Raw genomic sequence first — 21,978 nt, forward strand, 5'->3', positions numbered from 1 at the left:
GATTCATATCATAATGTCCACATTTACAAGGAAACTTAGCAACTAGGGAGATGCCTGGGAGTCTCTTGCCAAGAAATAAATAATGTGATGCTAGATGCTAAATGGCTCTGGTAACATCTACAGTTTCCTGATCTGTAAATGGGGTGATCTACCTCGCAGGAGTGAGAGGAGCACCTGATGATACAAACTCATGCGGAAGTCTCAGAGAGTGAGATCTTAGCCATTATCTCGTGTTAATATTGTTTTATACGTTATTTTTGTTTGTCATAACAGTACATACTAAAGCGTTGTCTAACAAGACAATGCTACTTAGAAATTGGAAGCAAAGGAAAGGAAGTCCTTCCTTCTGCCACTATGGCTGTGTTTACAGCTGACATGGCTGAAGCTGTCAGTGTTGTGCACACTGTGCATCTGAACACCTGTTTATCCACGCAGAAACTCTAAAGGGCGTAAACATAACTCTTACTTATTCCCAGGCGAGGAAGAGGTTATCAGGCAGACAGAACTTCTTCAGTCCCAGGGTTCTTGGGTCTTTCTGATGGAACCGCGTGTTCCCCGAGTTCTCGTACTTATTTTTCTAAAAAAAATTTATGCCCTTAAGATTTCAGCTTATCACACATTTAATGATGCTTTTGTGATGAAAATATGTTCTGCTTAGGCAAATGATATTTTTAATAAAATGAAATCTATTTTTTCAGAAGTAAAACCATTCCAGATACCTAAATTATTAAAACTTAACTCTTAAAATGGATAACTCTGTTTGTTTGTTTGTTTGTTTGTTTGTTTGTTTTTTCGAGACAGGGTTTTTCTGTGTAGCCCTGGCTGACCTGGAACTCACTTTGTAGACCAGACTGACCTGGAACTCAGAAATCCGCCTGCCTCTGCCTCCCGAGTGCTGGGATTAAAGGCGTGTGCCACCACGTCTGGCTAAAATGGATAATTCTTACTTCGGATGTAGTTTCATATATTATACTTATAGAAAACATGTATTAATGAATATGTTAAACATTTATATGTATGCTTTTGTTTTTATGAGTTCAGGGAAAGGTAGCTTTAAATACTGCTCACTTTTACACTTATTTTTCATGCAAGATCTTTTTCCTTAATTTTACGATTGCATAAATGTGAAGCTACTTCTAAAGTTGCTAATTTAGCTAACAGGTTAGAACCCTCTGGACCGGAAACAGTAATTAAAAGTCGTTCTAGTATATAATTCTAACTTTCTATTTTCTTGATTTCCTGTTGCTCTCATTATACTCTGTGCTCATAACTAGGTAATAATTTTCCTAGTGTGTTTGATAATGAGCTTCAACTAATGCATCCTGACAGGCTACTTCTTAGGAATGGTTTTGTATGACTCTGTCTATAGTATACACATACACACGCCCTGTCTTTACATGACTAGACTCCTTCTACTAGAACTCTGCTCAGGATCTTCACTCATTTCTCTGGCAGTGGAATTTGAACTATTGAGAGTTCTATTGTGTACAATCACACACAGTGTGCTATAAATGAGCGTAATACTAGAAGAAAAAAATAGCACTTTCTGGCTTATGAATGTCTCCTCCAACAGACCAGTCACTTTCTCGGGAGAAAAAAGTCCCCAATGTGAAGCTGTTTAACTCCACATCTAGTGACTCTAGGATTGTAACATAAGCTTTGATTTTACCTTAAGCAAATCTCAAAAAGCCAGTGAGTATGGCACACCTCAAGTTTTTATAAAATAGCATTAGGGTTTGCTGAGCTGGTAGAAATTTATCTGGGGTAAATACTGCAATATCTCATTGTTTATATTATAAAGAACTAATCCCACAAGTTTGTAAATCTCTCTGTATATTAAATCAGGTGGCGACAGCAGCCCAGAATGGGCAACAGTAACTCTGCCCATGGAGAGGAATGGCTAAAAAAAATAAAACAACCAATACATCATTCTGAATCACACACACACAATTTATGTCATTCTTTCTATCATTTGTCTGTCTGTCTGTCTTCTATCAATGTAGCTTCATAATTGTAAACTCTTTTCACAGCTTTACAATTTGCCACAAGACAGAAGTGGTCAAAAACACTCTAAATCCTGTGTGGCAAGCGTTCAAGATCTCAGTGCGAGCATTGTGCAATGGGGACTATGACAGGTAAGACAGCTGAGACATGCAGACTGAGCACGGGGAATGTTCATGGTCCATGGAACTTCAGTGAGAGCATTGTGCAATGGGGACTATGACAGGTGAGACAGCTGAGACATGCAGACTGAGCGTGGGGAATGTTCATGGCCTATGGAACTCAGCTCTAATGTACATGGTCCATGGAACTCAGCTCTAATCCAAAGATACAGAGAAGGCATGTTGGCCAGATTCAACCTGTGATCCTTCCAGCATACTTGAAGATTTATAATACTGAAATCTTTCTTTATTGGAATCTTATTGTAGGTTATTTAATAAAAACCTCTTTAGAATTGAAACTAGAAATGTATAGATAAAGATAAAATTTCAATCTTTTTTCTATTTCCTTCCTTGTCGTACTATTTGTATATTAGTGAAGAAATTAAAACATTGTCTTTTAGGTAGTGTTGAGACAGGGCCTTGCTATGTAGTCCAGGCTGGCCACAAACACCTAACTTTGCTGACCCAGCATCACTTGCATCACCACACCCAAGGGTGTTTTATTCTATTAACCAATATCCCACTAATAACTGTAAACAGTGTGCTATCATGTTTCCTTTTAAACATATGATATTTGATAGATGAATCAAATTTTATTTAACTGGTTCATTATTTCCATGAGAAAGCAGTTCTTATATGTTTTCTGATTAGGAACATCAACACTATCTAGTCACATTGTAAAATTAAGGTTCCCAGGCCCTATACCAGACCTGTTGAGCCAGAAGCTTTGGAAAGAGGTCTAGTAAGCCACAGTGTGATGAGCTCTTCAGGTGACTCTGATCTCTGTGAATTTGAGAAATACTTGCCAAGACAATGGTCTCCAGGAGGGGAGATGCGGGTCTATCTTCCACCCAGGAGCTATGTTGTCCACATGCTTTCTCCACACGCTGAACAATTGATATAGATTTTCAAAACTGACTTTACATGTACACTTAATTGTAGTGATAAAAAGCTAAATCCCCTTCAATTTACTTTGTGAAACGTATAAGCATATATGCTCTAAGAGCAAGTGACTAAATTTTACTTTGTAGATTAAGATATCATTTTCATATTGTATTATCAGATTGTATTATTTTCTTTAAGCCAGTTTCCCACGTGTACTTTTTTTCCTGGCAGAACAATCAAGGTAGAAGTGTACGACTGGGACCGAGACGGGAGGTAAGTCATCTCTGTGTCATCTCTGCTCTTGAGATTTCATCACGCCGACTCAGGATGCATGCAAATGACTATGATTTTTTTTCCCAGTTTCATGGTTCTCTGTTTTAAAAATACATTACTGATGAGTTTACATGTGGTTTTTAAAGGCAGTGCAATTTCTTCAACTTTGGAATTGAAATAAGGTGTTTCTTCATTTATAGTAAGGATTCTATACTTGGTCTTGATGCTTTTTCAATGTGTTTCAACATACAGGCATCTATTTTCACTGTTATAGAGTAGGGATCTCCATTGCTCCCGCTCAGAGATTCTGGGGAGGATCCTATAAACGGTTTGACATGCTTCTCAAGGGAATTCTCAGACTCGCATGTGCGCACACACTATTTTTTATGATGGAGGCACTAAATTTTTTGATGTGTGAAAACCTGAATTTTACGCAGCATGAGCCCTGTTGTACTACATCCCCAGCCAACCATTGCCTTTTGAGAGATGAGGTTTAGAAACAAAGGAAATATTTGATCCTGAGAAGCCTGAAAATAAAAAGGTATGAGGTTAGAAGACAAAAAGAACTTTAAAGAGAAGCTTAAATATTCCTTGGAACTGAACTGTGTGAAAAGAATGGTCCAAGAGATTGTAGCTTCCTTTGTAGTTCTAGGACAACGGGTCTTTGTCTTCATTTAAAATACAGCATCCTGATATAAAATGTTAGCACATAGTTCTATATCATACCTGTGCCCAGAAAGAAGTAGTTGCTTAAATTTTAACTAAGTATTCGATTTATGGATGAATAATAAAAAGGCTAAATTAAATTATTAATTTGAAAAGTCTCATAACACAGCTAATTAAATAAACAATGAGATTTGAAAAACATGTTAGGTTCTACAATAAAATAATACAGTTAATAAAACTCAAGATGTTAATTTTAGAGTTTAATGATAATCACCAAAATTGATCATTATGCAAGTTGATAGCCTGTGTTCTATATAATAATGGGTACTACATATGTGTTTATCTAACAGTTTCCCAATATGACATCCACATTTTACAACACAGTGTAAAGATGGATAGGACATTGTTATGTTTCCTCTCTGCCATCTTTGACATGTGCAATTCTGTATCTCTCTCATTTTGCATTTCCTGTACAACCAGAACAATTTAAAAATCTTTTTATAAAAGAATTATCACGGCTCTTCTGGTCAGAAAACCACCGGGGTAGCGAGGGCGCAGGGTCGGCTGACACTCGCCAGCTACCCACAACACCCGCCACAGGATCTTAAGACTTCTGGTGAGTGGAACACAGCTTCTGCTCCAATCCAATTGCGCGCGGGACCTGAGACTGCATTAGTTAGGGAAGCAGGAACCGGCCTGAGTAGGGCCACAGGCCTCATCCGGCCGGATCAGCACCGGGGTAGCTAGAGCGCAGGGTCGGCTGACACCCGCCAGCTACCCACGACCCCCGCCACAGGATTTTGAGACTGCTGGTGAGTGGAACACAGCTTCTGCTCCAGTCCAATCACGCGGGACCTGAGACTGCTCTGGTTGGGGAGAGAGAAATCCGGCCTACATAGGGCCACAAGCCTCTTCCGGTCAGAAAAGCACCGGGGTAGCTAGGGCGCAGGGTCGGCTGACACTCGCCAGCTACCCACAACACCCGCCACAGGATCTTAAGACTTCTGGAGAGTGGAACACAGCTTCTGCTCCAATCCAATTGTGCTCGGGACCTGAGACTGCATTAGTTAGGGAAGCAGAAAACCGGCCTGAGTAGGACCACAGGCCTCTTCCAGCTGTACCAGCACCGGGGTACTGCTAGCTACCCACGACCCCCGCCACAGGATTTTGAGACTGCTGGTGAGTGGAACACAGCTTCTGCTCTAATCTTTAAACAGTGACAACGACAACAACTAACCCCAGAGATTACCAGATGGCGAAAGGTAAACATAATAATCTTACTAACAGAAACCAAGACCACTCACCATCATCAGAACCCAGCACTCCCACTTCGCCCAGTCCAGGGCACCCCAACACACCGGAAAAGCTAGACACGGATCTAAAAGCATATCTCCTGATGATGGTAGAAGACTTCAAGAAGGACTTTAATAACACACTTAAAGAAATACAAAGGAACACTGGTAAACAGGTAGAAGACAATAAAGAGGAAGCACAAAAATCCCTTAAAGAATTGCAGGAGAACACTGCTAAAGAGTTACAAATCCTTAAATAAAAACAGGATAACCTAATCAAACAGGTAGAAGTCCTTAATGAAAAACAGGAAAACACATCCAAACAGATGATGGAAATGAACAAAACCATACTAGACCTAAAAAGGGAAGTAGACACAATAAAGAAAACCCAAAATGAGGCAACACTGGAGATAGAAACCCTAGGAAAGAAATCTGGAACCATAGATACGAGCATCAGCAACAGAATACAAGAGATGGAAAAGAGAATCTCAGGTGCAGAAGATTCCATAGAGAACATCGGCACAACAATCAAGGAAAATGTAAAATGCAAAAAGATCCTAACTCAAAACATCCAAGAAATACAGGACACAATGAGAAGACCAAACCTACGGATAATAGGAGTGGATGAGAATGAAGATTTTCAACTCAAAGGACCAGCGAACATCTTCAACAAAATTATAGAAGAAAACTTCCCAAATCTAAAGAAAGAGATGCCCATGAACATACAAGAAGCCTACAGAACTCCAAATAGACTGGACCAGAAAAGAAATACCTCCCGACACATAATAATCAGAACAACAAATGCTCTAAATAAAGATAGAATACTAAAAGCAGTAAGAGAAAAAGGCCAAGTAACATATAAAGGCAAGCCTATCAGAATTACACCAGATTTTTCACCAGAGACTATGAAAGCCAGAAGATCCTGGACGGATGTTATACAGACATTAAAAGAACACAAATTCCAGCCCAGGCTACTATACCCAGCCAAACTCTCAATTAACATAAATGGAGAAACCAAAGTATTCCACGACAAAACCAAGTTCACACATTATCTCTCCACGAATCCAGCCCTTCAAAGGATAATAACAGAAAAAAAACAATACAAGGACAGGAACCATGCCCTAGAAACAACAAGAAGGTAATCCCTCAACAAACCTAAAAGAAGACAGCCACAAGAACAGAATGCCAAATTTAACAACAAAAATAACAGGAAACAACAATTACTTTTCCTTAATATCTCTTAATATCAATGGACTCAACTCCCCGATAAAAAGACATAGACTAACGAACTGGCTACACAAACAAGACCCAACATTTTGCTGCTTACAGGAAACTCATCTCAGAGAAAAAGATAGACACTACCTCAGAATGAAAGGCTGGAAAACAATTTTCCAAGCAAATGGTATGAAGAAACAAGCTGGAGTAGCCATTCTAATATCTGATAAGATTGACTTCCAACCCAAAGTCATTAAAAAAGACAGGGAGGGACACTTCATACTCATCAAAGGTAAAATCCTCCAAGAGGAACTATCAATCCTGAATATCTATGCTCCAAATACAAAGGCAGCCACATTCATTAAAGAAACTTTAGTAAATCTCAAAGCACACATTGCACCTCATACAATAATAGTGGGAGACTTCAACACACCACTTTCACCAATGGACAGATCATGGAAACAGAAACTAAACAGGGACACAGAGAAACTAAGAGAAATTATGAATCAAATGGATCTGGCAGATATCTACAGAACATTCTATCCTAAAACAAAAGGATATACCTTCTTCTCAGCACCTCATGGTACCTTCTCCAAAATTAACCACATAATTGGTCACAAAACAGGCCTCAACAGATACCAAAATATTGAAAGTGTCCCATGCATCCTATCAGATCACCATGGACTAAGGCTGATCTTCAATAACAAAATAAATAATAGAAAGCCAACCTTCACGTGGAAACTGAACAACACTCTTCTCAATGATACCTTGGTCAAGGAAGGAATAAAGAAAGAAATTAAGGACTTTTTAGAGTTCAATGAAAATGAAGCCACAACATACCCAAACTTATGGGACGCAATGAAAGCATTTCTAAGAGGAAAACTCATAGCTCTGAGTGCCTCCAAAAGGAAACTAGAGAGAGCACACATTAGCAGCTTGACAACATACCTAAAAGCACTAGAACAAAAGGAAGCAAATTCGCCCAAGAGGACTAGACTGCAGGAAATAATCAAACTCAGGGGCGAAATCAACCAAGTTGAAACAAGAAAAACTATTCAAAGAATCAACCAATCAAGGAGCTGGTTCTTTGAGAAAATCAACAAGATAGATAAACCCTTAGCCAGACTCACTAGAGGGCACAGAGAAAGCATCCTAATTAACAAAATCAGAAATGAAAAAGGAGACATAACAACAGATCCTGAAGACATCCAAAACACCATCAGATCCTTCTACCAAAGGCTATACTCAACAAAACTGGAGAACCTGGATGAAATGGAGAAGTTCCTAGACAGATAACAGGTACCAAAATTGAATCAAGATCAGGTTAATGATCTAAACAGCCCTATATCCCCCAAAGAAATAGAAGCAGTCATTAATAGTCTCCCAACTAAAAAAAGCCCAGGACCAGATGGGTTTAGTGCAGAGTTCTATCAGACCTTCAAAGAAGATCTAATCCCAGTTCTTCACAAACTATTCCACAAAATAGAAACAGAAGGTACTCTACCCAACTCATTCTATGAAGCCACAATTACTCTGATACCTAAACCACAAAAAGACCCAACAAAGATAGAAAACTTCAGACCAATATCCCTTATGAATATTGATGCAAAAATCCTCAATAAAGTTCTTGCTAACCGAATCCAAGAACACATCAAAACAATCATCCATCCTGACCAAGTAGGTTTCATCCCAGGGATGCAGGGATGGTTCAATATACGGAAATCCATCAACATAATCCAGTATATAAACAAACTCAAAGACAAAAACCACATGGTCATCTCGTTAGATGCGGAAAAAGCATTTGACAAGATCCAACACCCATTCATGATAAAAGTCTTGGAAAGATCAGGAATTCAAGGCCCATACCTAAACATGATAAAAGCAATCTACAGCAAACCAGTAGCCAACATCAAAGTAAATGGCGAGAAGCTTGAAGCAATCCCTCTAAAATCAGGGACTAGACAAGGCTGTCCACTTTCTCCATACCTATTCAACATTGTACTTGAAGTCCTAGCCAGAGCAATTCGACAACAAAAGGAGATCAAAGGGATACAAATTGGAAAAGATGAAGTCCAAATATCACTCTTTGCAGATGATATGATAGTATATATAAGTGACCCTAAAAATTCCACCAGAGAACACCTAAGCCTGATAAACAGCTTCGGTGAAGTAGCTGGATATAAAATTAACTCAAACAAATCAATGGCCTTTCTCTACACAAAGAATAAACAGGCTGAGAAAGAAATTAGGGAAACAACACCCTTCTCAATAGTCACAAATAATATTAAATATCTTGGCGTGACTCTAACTTAGGAAGTGAAAGATCTGTATAATAAAAACTTCAAGTCTCTGAAGAAAGAAATTATAGAAGATCTCAGAAGATGGAAAGATCTCCCATGCTCATGGATTGGCAGGATCAACATTGTAAAAATGGCTATCTTGCCAAAAGCAATCTACAGATTCAATGCAATCCCCATCAAAATTCCAAATCAATTCTTCAACGAATTAGAAAGTGCAATCTGCAAATTCATCTGGAATAACAAAAAACCTAGGATAGCAAAAACTCTTCTCAAGGATAAAAGAACCTCTGGTGGAATCACTATGCCGGACCTAAAGCTCTACTACAGAGCAATTGTGATAAAAACTGCATGGTACTGGTATAGTGACAGACAAATAGACCAATGGAATAGAATTGAAGACCCAGAAATGAACCCACACACCTACAGTCACTTGATCTTCGACAAGGGAGCTAAAACCATCCAGTGGAAGAAAGACAGCATTTTCAACAAATGGTGCTGGCACAACTGGTTGTTAACATGTAGAAGAATGCGAATCGATCCATTCCTATCTCCTTGTACTAAGGTCAAGTCTAAGTGGATCAAGGAACTTCACATAAAACCAGAGACACTGAAACTTATAGAGGAGAAAGTGGGGAAAAGCCTTGAAGATATGGGCACAGGGGAAAAATTCCTGAATAGAACAGTAATGGCTTGTGCTGTAAGATCGAGAATTGACAAGTGGGACCTCATGAAACTACAAAGCTTCTGTAAGGCGAAAGACACCATCAATAAGACAAAAAAACCACCAACAGATTGGGAAAGGATCTTCACCTATCCTAAATCAGATAAGGGACTAATATCCAATATATATAAAGAACTCAAGAAGGTGGACTCCAGAAAGTCAAATAACCCCATTAAAAAATGGGACTCAGAACTGAACAAAGAATTCTCACCTGAGGAATACCGAATGGCAGAGAAGCACCTGAAAAAATGTTCAACATCCTTAATCATCAGGGAAATGCAAATCAAAACAACCCTGAGATTCCACCTCACACCAGTCAGAATGGCTAAGATCAAAAATTCAGGTGACAGCAAATGCTGGCGAGGATGTGGAGAAAGAGGAACACTCCTCCATTGTTGGTGGGATTGCAAGCTTGTACAACCACTCTGGAAATCAGTCTGGCGGTTCCTCAGAAAATTGGACATAGTACTACAGGAGGATCCAGCAATACCTCTCCTGGGCATATATCCAGAAGATGTCCCAACCGGTAAAAAAGACACATGCTCCACTATGTTCATAGCAGCCCTATTTATAATAGCCAGAAGCTGGAAAGAACCCAGATGTCCCTCAACAGAGGAATGGATACAGAAATTATGGTACATTTACACAATGGAGTACTACTCAGCTATTAAAAAGAATGAATTTATGAAATTCCTAGCCAAATGGATGGACCTGGAGGGCATCATCTTGAGTGAGGTAACACAATCACAAAAGAACTCACACAATATGTATTCACTGATAAGTGGATATTAGCCCAAAACTTAGGATACCCAAGATATAAGATACAATTTACTAAACGCAGGAAACTCAAGAAGAATGAAGACCAAAGTGTGGACACTGTGCCCCTTCTTAGAATTGGGAACAAAACACCCATGGAAGGAGTTACAGAGACAAAGTTCGTAGCTGTGATGAAAGGATGGACCATTTAGAGACTGCTGTATCCAGGGATCCTTCCCATAAGCAGCTTCTAAACGCTGACACCATTGCATACACTAGCAAGATTTTGCTGAAAGGACCCAAATATAGCTGTCTCTTGTGAGACGATGCCGGGGCCTAGCAAACACAGGAGTGGAGGTTCACAGTCAGCTATTGGATGTATCACAGGGCTCCCAATGGAGAAGCTAGAGAAAGTACCCAAGGAGCTAAAGGGATCTGCAACCCTATTGTTGGAACAACATGATGTACTAACCAGAACCCCGGAGCTCTTGTCTCTAGCTGCATATGTATCGAAAGATGACCTAGTCGGCCATCAATGGAAAGAGAGGCCCATTGGACTTGCAAACTTTATATGCCCCAATATAGGGGAATTCCAGGGCCAAAAGAATGGGAATGGGTGGGTAGGGAAGTGGGGGGCTCTATGGGGGACTTTTGGGATAGCATTGGAAATGTAATTGAGGAAAATATGTAATAAAAATATTAAAAATTAAAAAAAAGGAAGAAAAAAAAGAATTATCAGCAATTTTTGGTTTTGTTTGTTTTTGAGACACTATATAGTTCTGGCTCACCTGGGAATTTGCTATATAGACCATGCTGGCTTTAAACTCAGAGATCTGCTTGTCTCTACCTCTTGAGTACTGAGATGAAAGGTTTGTGTCATCAAGCTCTGCCTAGTAGATCATCTTTTTTTATTTCAAACAGTCTGGACTGGCACTTTTCAAAATGAAAATAATCCAAGTCACCTGGATAATGTCAAATTTTCTTTTGGCAACATTAGAAAGTAAAAGTAAACCAACACATCCACGTAACCGTGGTTCATGCTTAGGTACAGACAATGTAACAGTGGTTCACTCTTAGGTACACACAATGTAACCGTGGTTCAAGCTTAGGTACACACAATGTAACCGTGGTTCACTCTTAGGTACACACAGTGTAACAGTGGTTCACTCTTAGGTACACACAATGTAACCGTGGTTCACTCTTAGGTACACACAATGTAACCGTGGTTCACTCTTAGGTAAACACAATGTAACCGTGGTTCACTCTTAGGTACACACAGTGTAACAGTGGTTCACTCTTAGGTACATACAATGTAACCGTGGTTCACTCTTAGGTACACACAATGTAACCGTGGTTCACTCTTAGGTACACACAATGTAACCGTGGTTCACTCTTAGGTACACACAATGTAACAGTGGTTCATGCTTAAGTACACACAGTGTAACAGTGGTTCACTCTTAGGTACAGACAATGTAACCGTCGTTCACTCTTAGGTATATACAATTCAACAGTGGTTCACAATGTAACAGTGGTTCATTCTTAGGTAGACACAATGTAACAGTGGTTCACTCTTAGGTATATACAATGTAACCATGGTTCACTCTTAGGTACACACAATGTAACAGTGGTTCACTCTTAGGTATATACAATGGAACAGTGGTTCACTCTTAGGTATATACAATGGAACAGTGGTTCACTCTTAGGTATATACAGTGTAGCAGTGGTTCACTCTTAGGTATATACAATGTAGCAGTGGTTCACTCTTACTTATATACAATGTTACCTTTAATTCAGAGTCATATAGCAATGGTTAAGGTAGCAAGTACACTTTTTAACACAATCTTTAAAATTTGACATGTGTGTTATTACGCTTATGACACAGCTCAGTTCAGACTCATCATGTTTCAAGTGACTTATAGAACCAAGTGCTGGAGATGCCTCATCGCATAGCACTGTTTTGGCTGTGATGGCATCTACTTGATGTGAGTTGTAAGAGACATTATACCATGTGGGCATGGTGTCCATTTCCATAATCCCAATACTCAGGAGGCTGAGGCAGGAAGATGCCAAGTTCCAGAGGTTATACAGTTATTTCAAAGGCAGCCTAAGGCAACAAGATCATGTCTAAAAATAACAATAAATAAAGTGGCTGGAATATATTTTAGAAAGAGAGCAATTACCTAGTTCTAAGACCATGAGACTAATAATCTCCATTACAAATAAACAAACTTGAGAACTCTCTGTATTACTTTGTGTGGATATTTACCATACAAGACTATTAGTGCATATAGATAGAGTAGCAGTTCTAAACCTGTGGGTCACGGCCTTTTGGAGGCTGAACCACCCATTCACAGGGGTCACCTTGGACCATCAGGAAACACAGATATTTACATTATGATTAATAAAAGTAGCAAAATTACAGTTAGGACATATCAATGAAGATAACTTTATGGATGGGGGTCACCACAGCATGAGGAACTATATTAAATGATCGCAGCACTAAGAAGGTTGAGAAGCAGTGGTCGAGAGGTAATATTTCAATTGAAAATTTAAGTGGAAGTCAGGCAATGGTGGTACACATGTTTAATACCAGCAATCAGGAAGCAGAGGCAGATGGATCTCCTGGTTCAAGACCAGCCTGGTCTCCATAGTGAGTTTCAAAAAAAAAAAAAAAATTAAGTGGAAGATTCCTCACAACCCCATGGTTTACTTGTAAGGGAGCTTCAGTTGACTGCAGTCATAATAATGTCACAAGAATGGGTACTTCATGCAGTCATGTGACCTGGAATTTCTTCCTGTGAGAAAAGCCTCGTGGGTATGAAGTCTACGTAACAATATTGTAATACTGCTCAGCAGTTACTAGTTCATAGTGAATGCTCTGTCCTGTACCAGTTTAGAATAGAAGAAATATAGTTACCTGGGCATTTTATTCAAGCACAGTGACAACGGCCTGAGAGGGAAATGGCCTTATGTCATCTCCTTATAAAGACTCAATTCAGATGTCTTCAATTTTTAACAAGTTAAACCACCCCAGTGTAGAGCTCCTTTTAGTCTCCTAACTGTCATGTCTTTAAGGGATGTGGAAGAATATTTAAACTTCGTTTTAAAAAGTGATAATTAACACACTAAGGAACAGACTTGTCTGGGTCGTAAAACCATCAATGGTGACATAATGGTAAAGGTTCAATTTCTTAGAAGTAACCTCAGCCGAACTTGGTTTGATTTAAAATTGGGGCTTGTTAATGGAATAGTTCTGCATAAAATCCCCGAGGCTGTAATGTGTGACTGATTGCAGTAAGTGACTAAGTAGGCAGTGGCTTTCACAGCATGGTGATTTGATGACAAGACTGAGCCATCGAAATGCCAGTCATTACACCCCAGCTTCAGACTGCTAAACAGGGGATGATAAATGACATTATGACCACTGCATGCTATCCAACATTCTCATGTGCTTCTTATAAGTAAGTGCAAACTTTTATTTTTCTATGAAATGCTACCCAGATGCAAGGTCTTCTAGTCTGTTCCCTGTGGTGAGTTTTGTAAGCCTGTTGAAGGTTGTGGTTCTGGGATTCTCTGTCATCTTAAGCCCAGGGCTTAAGAATTTTCCTGTGCTTACCGTGAGATGTGAGACCCTGTTTAGATCATATTTTAAACCATTCATGACTTCCTCATCTGTTTTCAATTTCCTCGCTCGCTGTCTCTAATCTTTCCCTAAAATTAGCCCACTATTTGCTTGCAGTTAATCCTACTGCCCTGTGTATGCAGCTTGGAGATTTTTATTTTAATGTTGATAAATGGAATTTTACAAACAATGTTATTCAGGTGAATCTATTTTTTTTATTTTATCTACTTAGTTTTTTTTTTCATAGTAGCATGTGACTTTCAGTCCCCTGACCTTTTAATTTGCAATTATGATGTTCAAGATGGGCTATTTTAATTATGTGTGCATTAGATCCTTAATCAATTTTTAATTCTTGATCGTCTTCACTTATTTGAATGAGTTAAGAAAAAAAATCTGTTCAATTAAGTTTGGAATAAATTGCCATGTGCATGTTAAACAGTTGACCTATTATAGTGACTTAACTCTGGAATCCAATATTTATGTAAAACATTTTAATTATATTTAATTTGCTTTTCAGTCTTTCTGTCTACCTTGAAAGATTTCAGGATTTTTAGGTTTTAATAAAAATTTTCAGAAATGTAGGTAAGTATTTCCTATGGGTGCTCTTCTAAGATAGGTCAGCAAATTCTTTAGCCATTTTCAACTACACAATGCCCTGGTCTATACCCTGACTTGTCAGAAGTTTTATAGTGTCTTCCCCACCTGGGAGGGTATGCTCTGCTAATGCATAGGTTTTCTGTCCAGGCCCTGTAGAAATGTCATTAACCACAGGAAAGTGTTTTAGACACCTGGATTCACCCAATTCTTTGTTTATTAGCATACTTAATGAATTCTTTCTGCTGGGTCTTCCGTGCTAAAGGCAATCTCGCTGGGTTTAGGTGAGCATTTTATCTTACTGCTCACACAGTACTTGCAAGTCAGGTGCCTCCGAGGGCTTTTGCCCAATGGTTGTATCAGGTGCACAGCTGAAAGGAACATCTGTAAGCAGCTGATATCTTCCCTGTGAGCATCCAGCCATCTCGGATGTTTGCTCATCTCCCCATTCTCTCCATCACTTGAAATATGAAATTATCTCAAATGACTTTAGTATGTTAGAGTCTTATCTCCAGGGAAACTTAAGCTATAATTAATTTGGCCATCACCTACTTCCTCATTCAGGAATTCTGTAAACATTTCTCTTTTGACTTCCTTGACCCATTCATTCATTAGTCTGTAGTGTGCCATTTAATCTCTGAATTGATGTCATTTCTAGAGACTCTTCCATTGTGGGTTTCAAGCTTTGTTTCGCTGTGGTCAGATAGTATACATGGAATCATTCAGGGTTTTGGGTTTGCTTTTGCTTTTTTGTACTTACTGAGATTTGTGTAGTGTCTACTGTGTGGTCTGTTTTGGAGAACCTTCTGTGGGCTTCAGAGTGGAATGATACTTGGGTAAAGTATTCATAGATAGCTGTAGTCGTTACATCTGTTGGATATGTGATGCCATTTAATATGACTATTTCTCTGTTTATTTTCATCTCAGTAATCTGTCTACTGGAGAAAGGGTGGAACTGAAGTCACCTACTGTGGCTGAGTAGTGTTCATCTGTGTCTTCAAGTCTAGAAGTATGCTTTTCATAAAACTGTATGTTCGAGATCTTGGTGTATATCTATTTGGGGTTGTAATATCTTCTTGGTTAATTGTTCTCTTGATTAGAACAGAGTGCCCTTTATCTCTTCTGATTAATTTGATTTAAAGTCTATTTTGTCAGTAAGATGATGGCACCTGCTTGATGCCTGGTCTCATTTCTTAGGATACTTTTTTCCCCCCATCCTTTCACTTGAAGATAGGTCCTTGAAGGTAAGATGGGTTTCCTGTAGTCAATAAATAGCTTTCATTTAAACCATTTAATTAACCCATGTCTTTTAATGGGTGAATTGAGGCCACTAATATTTAATGTCATCATGGAAGGATGTGCATTTATTGATGTTATTTTTGTTGCTTGACTTTTGATGTTTGGCTGTTTGTGTTCGTAGTCCTGTTTTGCATTTCACGATTTATATTTTCATTTATTCCATTCTTTCTTGGCCATTTCCTCTCTTGCATTCCATTTTTGGCTTCCAGAAGCCTCAGTAGGGCTGGTTTAGTGGACTTGAATTCTTAAGCCTGTTTATAGCATGGAGAAATTTTTATTCCTCCTTCCATGGCAAGCAGTTATCTGACTGCAGTAGTCTGGGTTGGCACGAACCGTCTTCTACAACTTGGAGTATGTTGCCCCAGTTTCTTTGTGCTTTTTTTCGGGGGAGTGGGGGCGAGGAGGTGAGCATACATATTAATGAGACCGGTTCTCTCTGTGAGTGCATCTGTGAGCAGAAGTGTGGCAGGACTTCGCTTCCTGCTCCACAGGCTTCAGAGGCCACTGCATGAGCCACTCCCCAGTGCTCTCGAGGCACATGCTGGACAGGGTCTGTTCTGTGGGAAGTCCCTGTGGCACCTTCAGGGGCTGGATGCGAATCAAGTGTTTAACCACTTTGAGCTTTGCATCTACCTGCGGGATATTCTTGTGAGTTTGAGGGCTGTGTGCCTTCTGTAGTCCGAGCATCTTGATCGTATCTTTCTCCCAGTATGGATGTCTCTTTGTTCTTCTTGTTCTCGTGACAATGTACAGTTTATGAGGGTTCTGGGGGTCCCCACCATACTTTTCATGATGTTCAGGTCTAAGCTGAAACACTTTATCTGGAATTTTTGACCTGGTAAATTTGTGACGAATCCATTCTGTGCCAACGAGAGATTCTGCACCTTTCTTCACAATCTGTAGTCAACCTGGAGGCCTCTGAAATGCTGAGCGCAGAACCTGAGCCATAGGCGTGGTAATTCTTCTCTGTAGAGGCCCCACCAGGAAATCAGGGAATGGTAACACCAATGGCGATCAAAGTGGACAGCATTCCAGTCAGGGCCACATAGTGGGAACTGGGGATCGCTGTGTCCACTCTGAATGTTCCCGAAGCCGGAAGGAGCAGAATCTTGTGTTTTTAAAGTGTCGATGAAGAAATCAGCTATGATTCTGCTAGGTTTTTCTTTGTATATGGCTTCTCTCATTTTTTTTTTTCTCTTGTACCTTGCATTATTCTCTTTGTTGAGTCTTTTCACTGTAATACACTATTGGGAATTTCTATTCTAGTTTTTCTTGGTGTTTAGTGTGTTTTTTTGTATCTATCTGTATGAGTGTGTTTTCCTTAGGGAAAGTTTTCTTCCTGTTGAGGAGCTGGTCTGTGACACTAACCTGGAATTATTCTTTGGCTACAGCTCACTAATTTGTTATTTTAATGATGTTGCAAGTTTCCTGCATATTTGTTTTGTATGTCTTTAATTTTTTTCATAGTCTTTGTTTGAATGGTCCAGTTCCTTTCTTGCTTCAGGCTGGAACTGCTGTGTTATGTAAGTTTGTTTATGTGCTATTCTTGCCACATTTCCCTTGTGTTTTCTTATCAAAATACAAATGGTAAGTTGTGAAGTGATGGACTACTTCATTCTGCATTTAGTCACTATGAAAACAAAAATAAATTAAAACCATATTATTGTCTTTTAATGGCATACTGGTAGTGAGTTTTGACAGAAAAAAGACAAAACTAGAAATATAATGACACGTTTGTATAGATTATTAAATCTAACTTTATGAAGTCATACGAATTCAATCACACAAAATAAAAAGTGAATCTGTGTACTACGGTAGCTCACAAAGATTCCAATATGTAAAATGCATGTGGCATAGCTAAGGTGAAGATGATTAAATATTGGATCATATTTATCCTTCTGTGATGGAAGCATGGTTATCTATCAATTCTTGAACAAATGTACTACTTGCAAATATTTGAGAAAGGAACTGATGTCATAGAATTGAATTCTGGTATCAGTGACAGAGAGGGGAAAAAAACCAAGTTGAGCAGGGGCTCTATCCTGGGTTGTTTGTTTTGGTTTCTTTCATTTTTTAGTCCTTTGGTTAAAATTAAAATTATCTTTTCTTTTTAATTAAAGCTGTCAGTGGTATTTCGTTTTGCTTTTTATAATAATATTATCACTAACTGAGACTGTCATCTTTCATAACCATGCACTTACTGGGTCTGAGAAACTCATTTTTCTAGATATTAATGCCTGAGTTTAAATCTAGAATCCAATTCCTTTCAAAGTATATAGAAAAACAATTAGGTGATATAAACAGTATGAATATTTTAAAGTCCATGAAGTTGGTAAAGATGTCAAGTTCAGATACTGTCTCAGCAGTTTTGTAGTCCGAGTAATCCTAGATAAATGTGCAGCAGAGGCTCTGATGCAGTTAAAACAAAACCAGACCTCTCTGTCCTGCCGAGTCACACACAGCACTGCTAGGTCTCTGTGAATGCTACCTTGGCTGGATGCAATCGCTGTGAGTCTGTGAGGCCATTTTCAGAGGTTTCAGTGAGGACATGCTGAGCAGAATCCAGAGAAGAGGTGCCTAATCTGCATAAAAGGTGGAAAAGGAGAAAGTCTGAGGCTTGCTCAAATTCTCCTCTTCCTACTTCCTGCTCCTCTGTGATGGGAAGAGGTGAGGACATGCTCCAGCCATCCTGGAGCCCTCTGGGGCCAAGCCTTCCTCATCTTAGTAGATGCTATATTTTAGGTATTTTGTCCTAGTGAGGAGAAAGTGATAAAGATGTCAAGTTCAAATATTATCTCAGCACTTTCATACTGATGAAAGCTATTTTATATTGAAGACTTTTGCTCCTCATATTTAATGTGCTTATTACTGAATCTGGAAGTTTTAATGTGAGTGCGATGTTTTTGCTTGGTTTTATTAAATTAAGATACAGGCAATTTGCAAGAAATTAAAGGTAATTATATTTTAAAAAGTTAGATTTGTATGTATGAAGTTTGAATTATATGTGGTATACATAAAGTTTGAATAATGGAACATAAAACTCAAACATTTCTTTGTGCTTTCTCTTCAAAAAATTAGTTGTGGCAGTATAGGACTGTAAATGCTACAAAGGCACATATAACATCCTTAAGTGCAGATTTGTCACTTATATGCCATTATCATTTCTTCATCTTAGAAAGATGGAATTATATCCAAGTCTTTGGGTGGACATAGTAAAGTAAAATCAAATTTATAAACAAAGTATTTTCTTTTCTTTAATTAGATATTTTCTTTATTTACATTTCAAATGTTATCCCATAAAAAATTAATTATAAATATTGACAGTTCTTGTAACTCAAATATGTTACATGCAATTATATATAAGCTCCAAATCACAGCTATAGCTTTAAACATTTGTTATGCTACACATGTATAAAATATACCCTTACAATTTTTATCTATAGTAGAAATGTATAGAGGGGCAGCTATGGGCAAGTCTGATAAAATTAGGCTAGTTCTGCTGCGCTAATGAATGGGAGTAGTAACATCCATCCAGTTTCCATGGAAACTGAGAAGCACACCTGTAACACACAGAAGAGCAAAGATATTAGATGTACTAAAGCCACTTAATATTTGCCCAGGGTTGCTTATATCCTCAATATATACATATCTATTACGCTAGGTAAAATATACCTTATGAAGAAAATTTTACTTCTATCAGAACAATCTAGGACCTGGATTGAGGCTTTGCAGCAGACTGTTTGAATAGCATTCAGATTTAGGTTGGACCAAGAAATGTAATCATGCTTATTCCATCTTTGACAACAGAAGAGCAGCGCATACCCTGGGGATGCTTAACAGCCATTGTGGGACTTCTTAGGAGGACTAGAGAGTGTCTACTAGAATTTCAGGAAGCTACCAAAAACAACAACAACAACAACAACAACGACAAAAGAACCATTAGATTCTAAAGAGCATGTTTAAAAAGCCAGTGTTTCTGTTGCTGTGATAAAACACCATGACCATGACAACGTGTAGAATGAAGAGTTTTTATGGCCTTTTGGTTCCAGATGGTGAGGGTTCATAATGGAATAGTGAAGGCATGGCAGCTGAAGCAACAAGCTGAGAGCTCACAACCTGAACCTCAAGCACAAAGCAAAGAATATACTAGAAATGCATGAGGCTTTGGAATCTCAAAGCCCCAGTGACGTACTTCCTCCATCAAGGCCATGCCTCCTAAACCTACCTGCAAAGCACCAGCAATTGGAGACCCAAGTGTTCAATATGAGGGGATCTAAACTACTACAGTCAGAGCGTTAAAGTCAGGCGCATTGAGGTCGAAGAGTTATGACGATTATCAAAATGGGAGCAGCTGAAAGATTGTTCTGTGAATTTATGAAGACACAGCTCTTTGTGGCAGTCATCGTCAACCACGAGTCTGACGTACACGTGACTTGTCCTTGTTTGGTTTCATCACTTGCGGACAAAGACTATTGCCATTCTGTACGAATGGGTTTATACAGGAGGAGTGTCTGCAGCTGTGTGTGTAGCTCCCTACACTTGAGTGGGAGAGGTCTGCCATTGCTGTGGCCCCTCACTTTTCAAGTCCTTGTTATTTTCCAAGACTATATGATGCTTGCTGCCACTGGCAGAAATTTAGATAGGAAAACACAGAGAATATAAATGGAGAGAGAAGAAATAGAGACAGAGAGGGTGCCCTCATAGGAAAGATGAATTAGTGACTGAAATACTGGACAGAAACAAGAGAGGGTGCACTTCTTTTGGCTCAGGGTTTTAGGGACTTTACATTTATAAGTCAGGGAAGACCTCCCTGCTCCTGGGAGCATGTGAAGATGCAGCCCTTCATATCACAGAGGGTCTAATAGAACTGGGGAGTGAATTGTGATTTGACTTTGCCAGCCAGGCCACAGCTCACCTCTTAAAAGTTCTACAGCCTCCCAAAGTAGGAAAACTAGCACAGGGACAAGCAAACATGAGCCCATGGGGGGCATTTCATACTCAAATCATAACAAGTTGTACCCATTTTGTGTGAGTACAGACCTGAAGCCTTCACATCACACTATATACCCTAAAGGGAATGTCTGCAGGTTCCCTTCAACCCACACCTGAATCCATCATAATGTGACATTAACCCAAAGAGAAGGACTCCAGAAGTGAGCATTCTAGAATCTATGCAGGTTTCATTTGTGTATATAACTTCAAAATGCCACGCTGTATTATACAGCACTTCAAAATTATGCACTTAATATGTCTCTATAAATGATTTTGACTAAGACCTTTTAATTGATGACATGTATAGGTGTTTCAAACTACATTGGAAAAAATTAGAATGCACTGTGGTAAAGTCTTTAAAAATAAACACATTTGACAGAAAGAATCAAATTAATTATTTAAATTTAGTTTTGAAATAAGACATAGACATTGTTTTAGGTGAAGACATACAGGCATATAGATAGATAGATAGATAGATAGATAGATAGATAGATAGATAGATAGATAGATAAGATAGATAGATAGATAGATTCATATGTATTAATCTATATATACATATATGTATGCATATGTGTATATATGTATAAACATATATACATATATACACACATGTATGTATATAGATTCATATGTATACATATATATGTGTTTGTGTGTATAAGTACATATATATAGACACACACACACACATATATATGTATGTATGTGTGTGTATGTATCTCCTGAAGTTGAAAGTAACTCAGGACCATACCATGATAGAGAAAGCAATGGGGTGATTTGGATATATCTGCCAGCTGTTACATCCGTACAGAGTTCTTAGGTGACAGTTGGGAAAGTAAACATGAAAACCATCAGAACTGCCCCAGAAGGCAGAACCTTCCTTGTAATCAAATAGCCCCATAACCTGTGGGACAATAACAATCAGAATTGTGTTCACATTGCAGGGCTTCAAAAGTTAACCTAACGGACACATTTACTGAAATGCTGAAGTGCATATGATGGACATGAGGCAAAAACACTGATAATATAAGCGAAGTAAGAGCATAGGTCAGCTGTGTCAGTAATCTGAGCACTATTCATGGTACCCACTGTGTGCTAGGCACTGACGGATGTAATTTGAGTACATGGTGCCGTTCACAGTACCCACTGTGTACCAGGCATTGACAATGCTATAATCTGAGCACAACGTGCCACTCATGGT

General features: G+C 38.8%; 1 protein-coding gene and 1 pseudogene across 5 annotated transcripts in view; one reads left to right on the forward strand and one right to left on the reverse strand.

Moving 5' to 3' along the window:
• Cpne8 (copine 8) overlaps positions 1–21,978 on the forward strand; it is a 193,788-nt gene that overhangs the window by 104,300 nt on the left and 67,510 nt on the right. For 4 of the 5 annotated variants that reach the window (XM_021183655.3, XM_029469851.2, XM_029469850.2 and 1 more), the window contains 2 exons: positions 2,031–2,135; positions 3,279–3,320. In XM_021183655.3, the coding sequence (XP_021039314.1) occupies positions 2,031–2,135; positions 3,279–3,320 (147 nt within the window). Of the gene's footprint in view, positions 1–2,030; positions 2,136–2,197; positions 2,228–3,278; positions 3,321–21,978 lie in introns of those variants that run through there. The other variant, XM_029469852.2, reaches the window with a different exon arrangement.
• LOC115029409 (large ribosomal subunit protein uL30m pseudogene) lies at positions 16,159–16,733 on the reverse strand (annotated as a pseudogene).

This window comes from Mus caroli, unplaced genomic scaffold (assembly GCF_978045245.1).
Source record: "Mus caroli unplaced genomic scaffold, Mus_caroli_1 scaffold_16, whole genome shotgun sequence".
Taxonomy (NCBI): domain Eukaryota; kingdom Metazoa; phylum Chordata; class Mammalia; order Rodentia; family Muridae; genus Mus; species Mus caroli.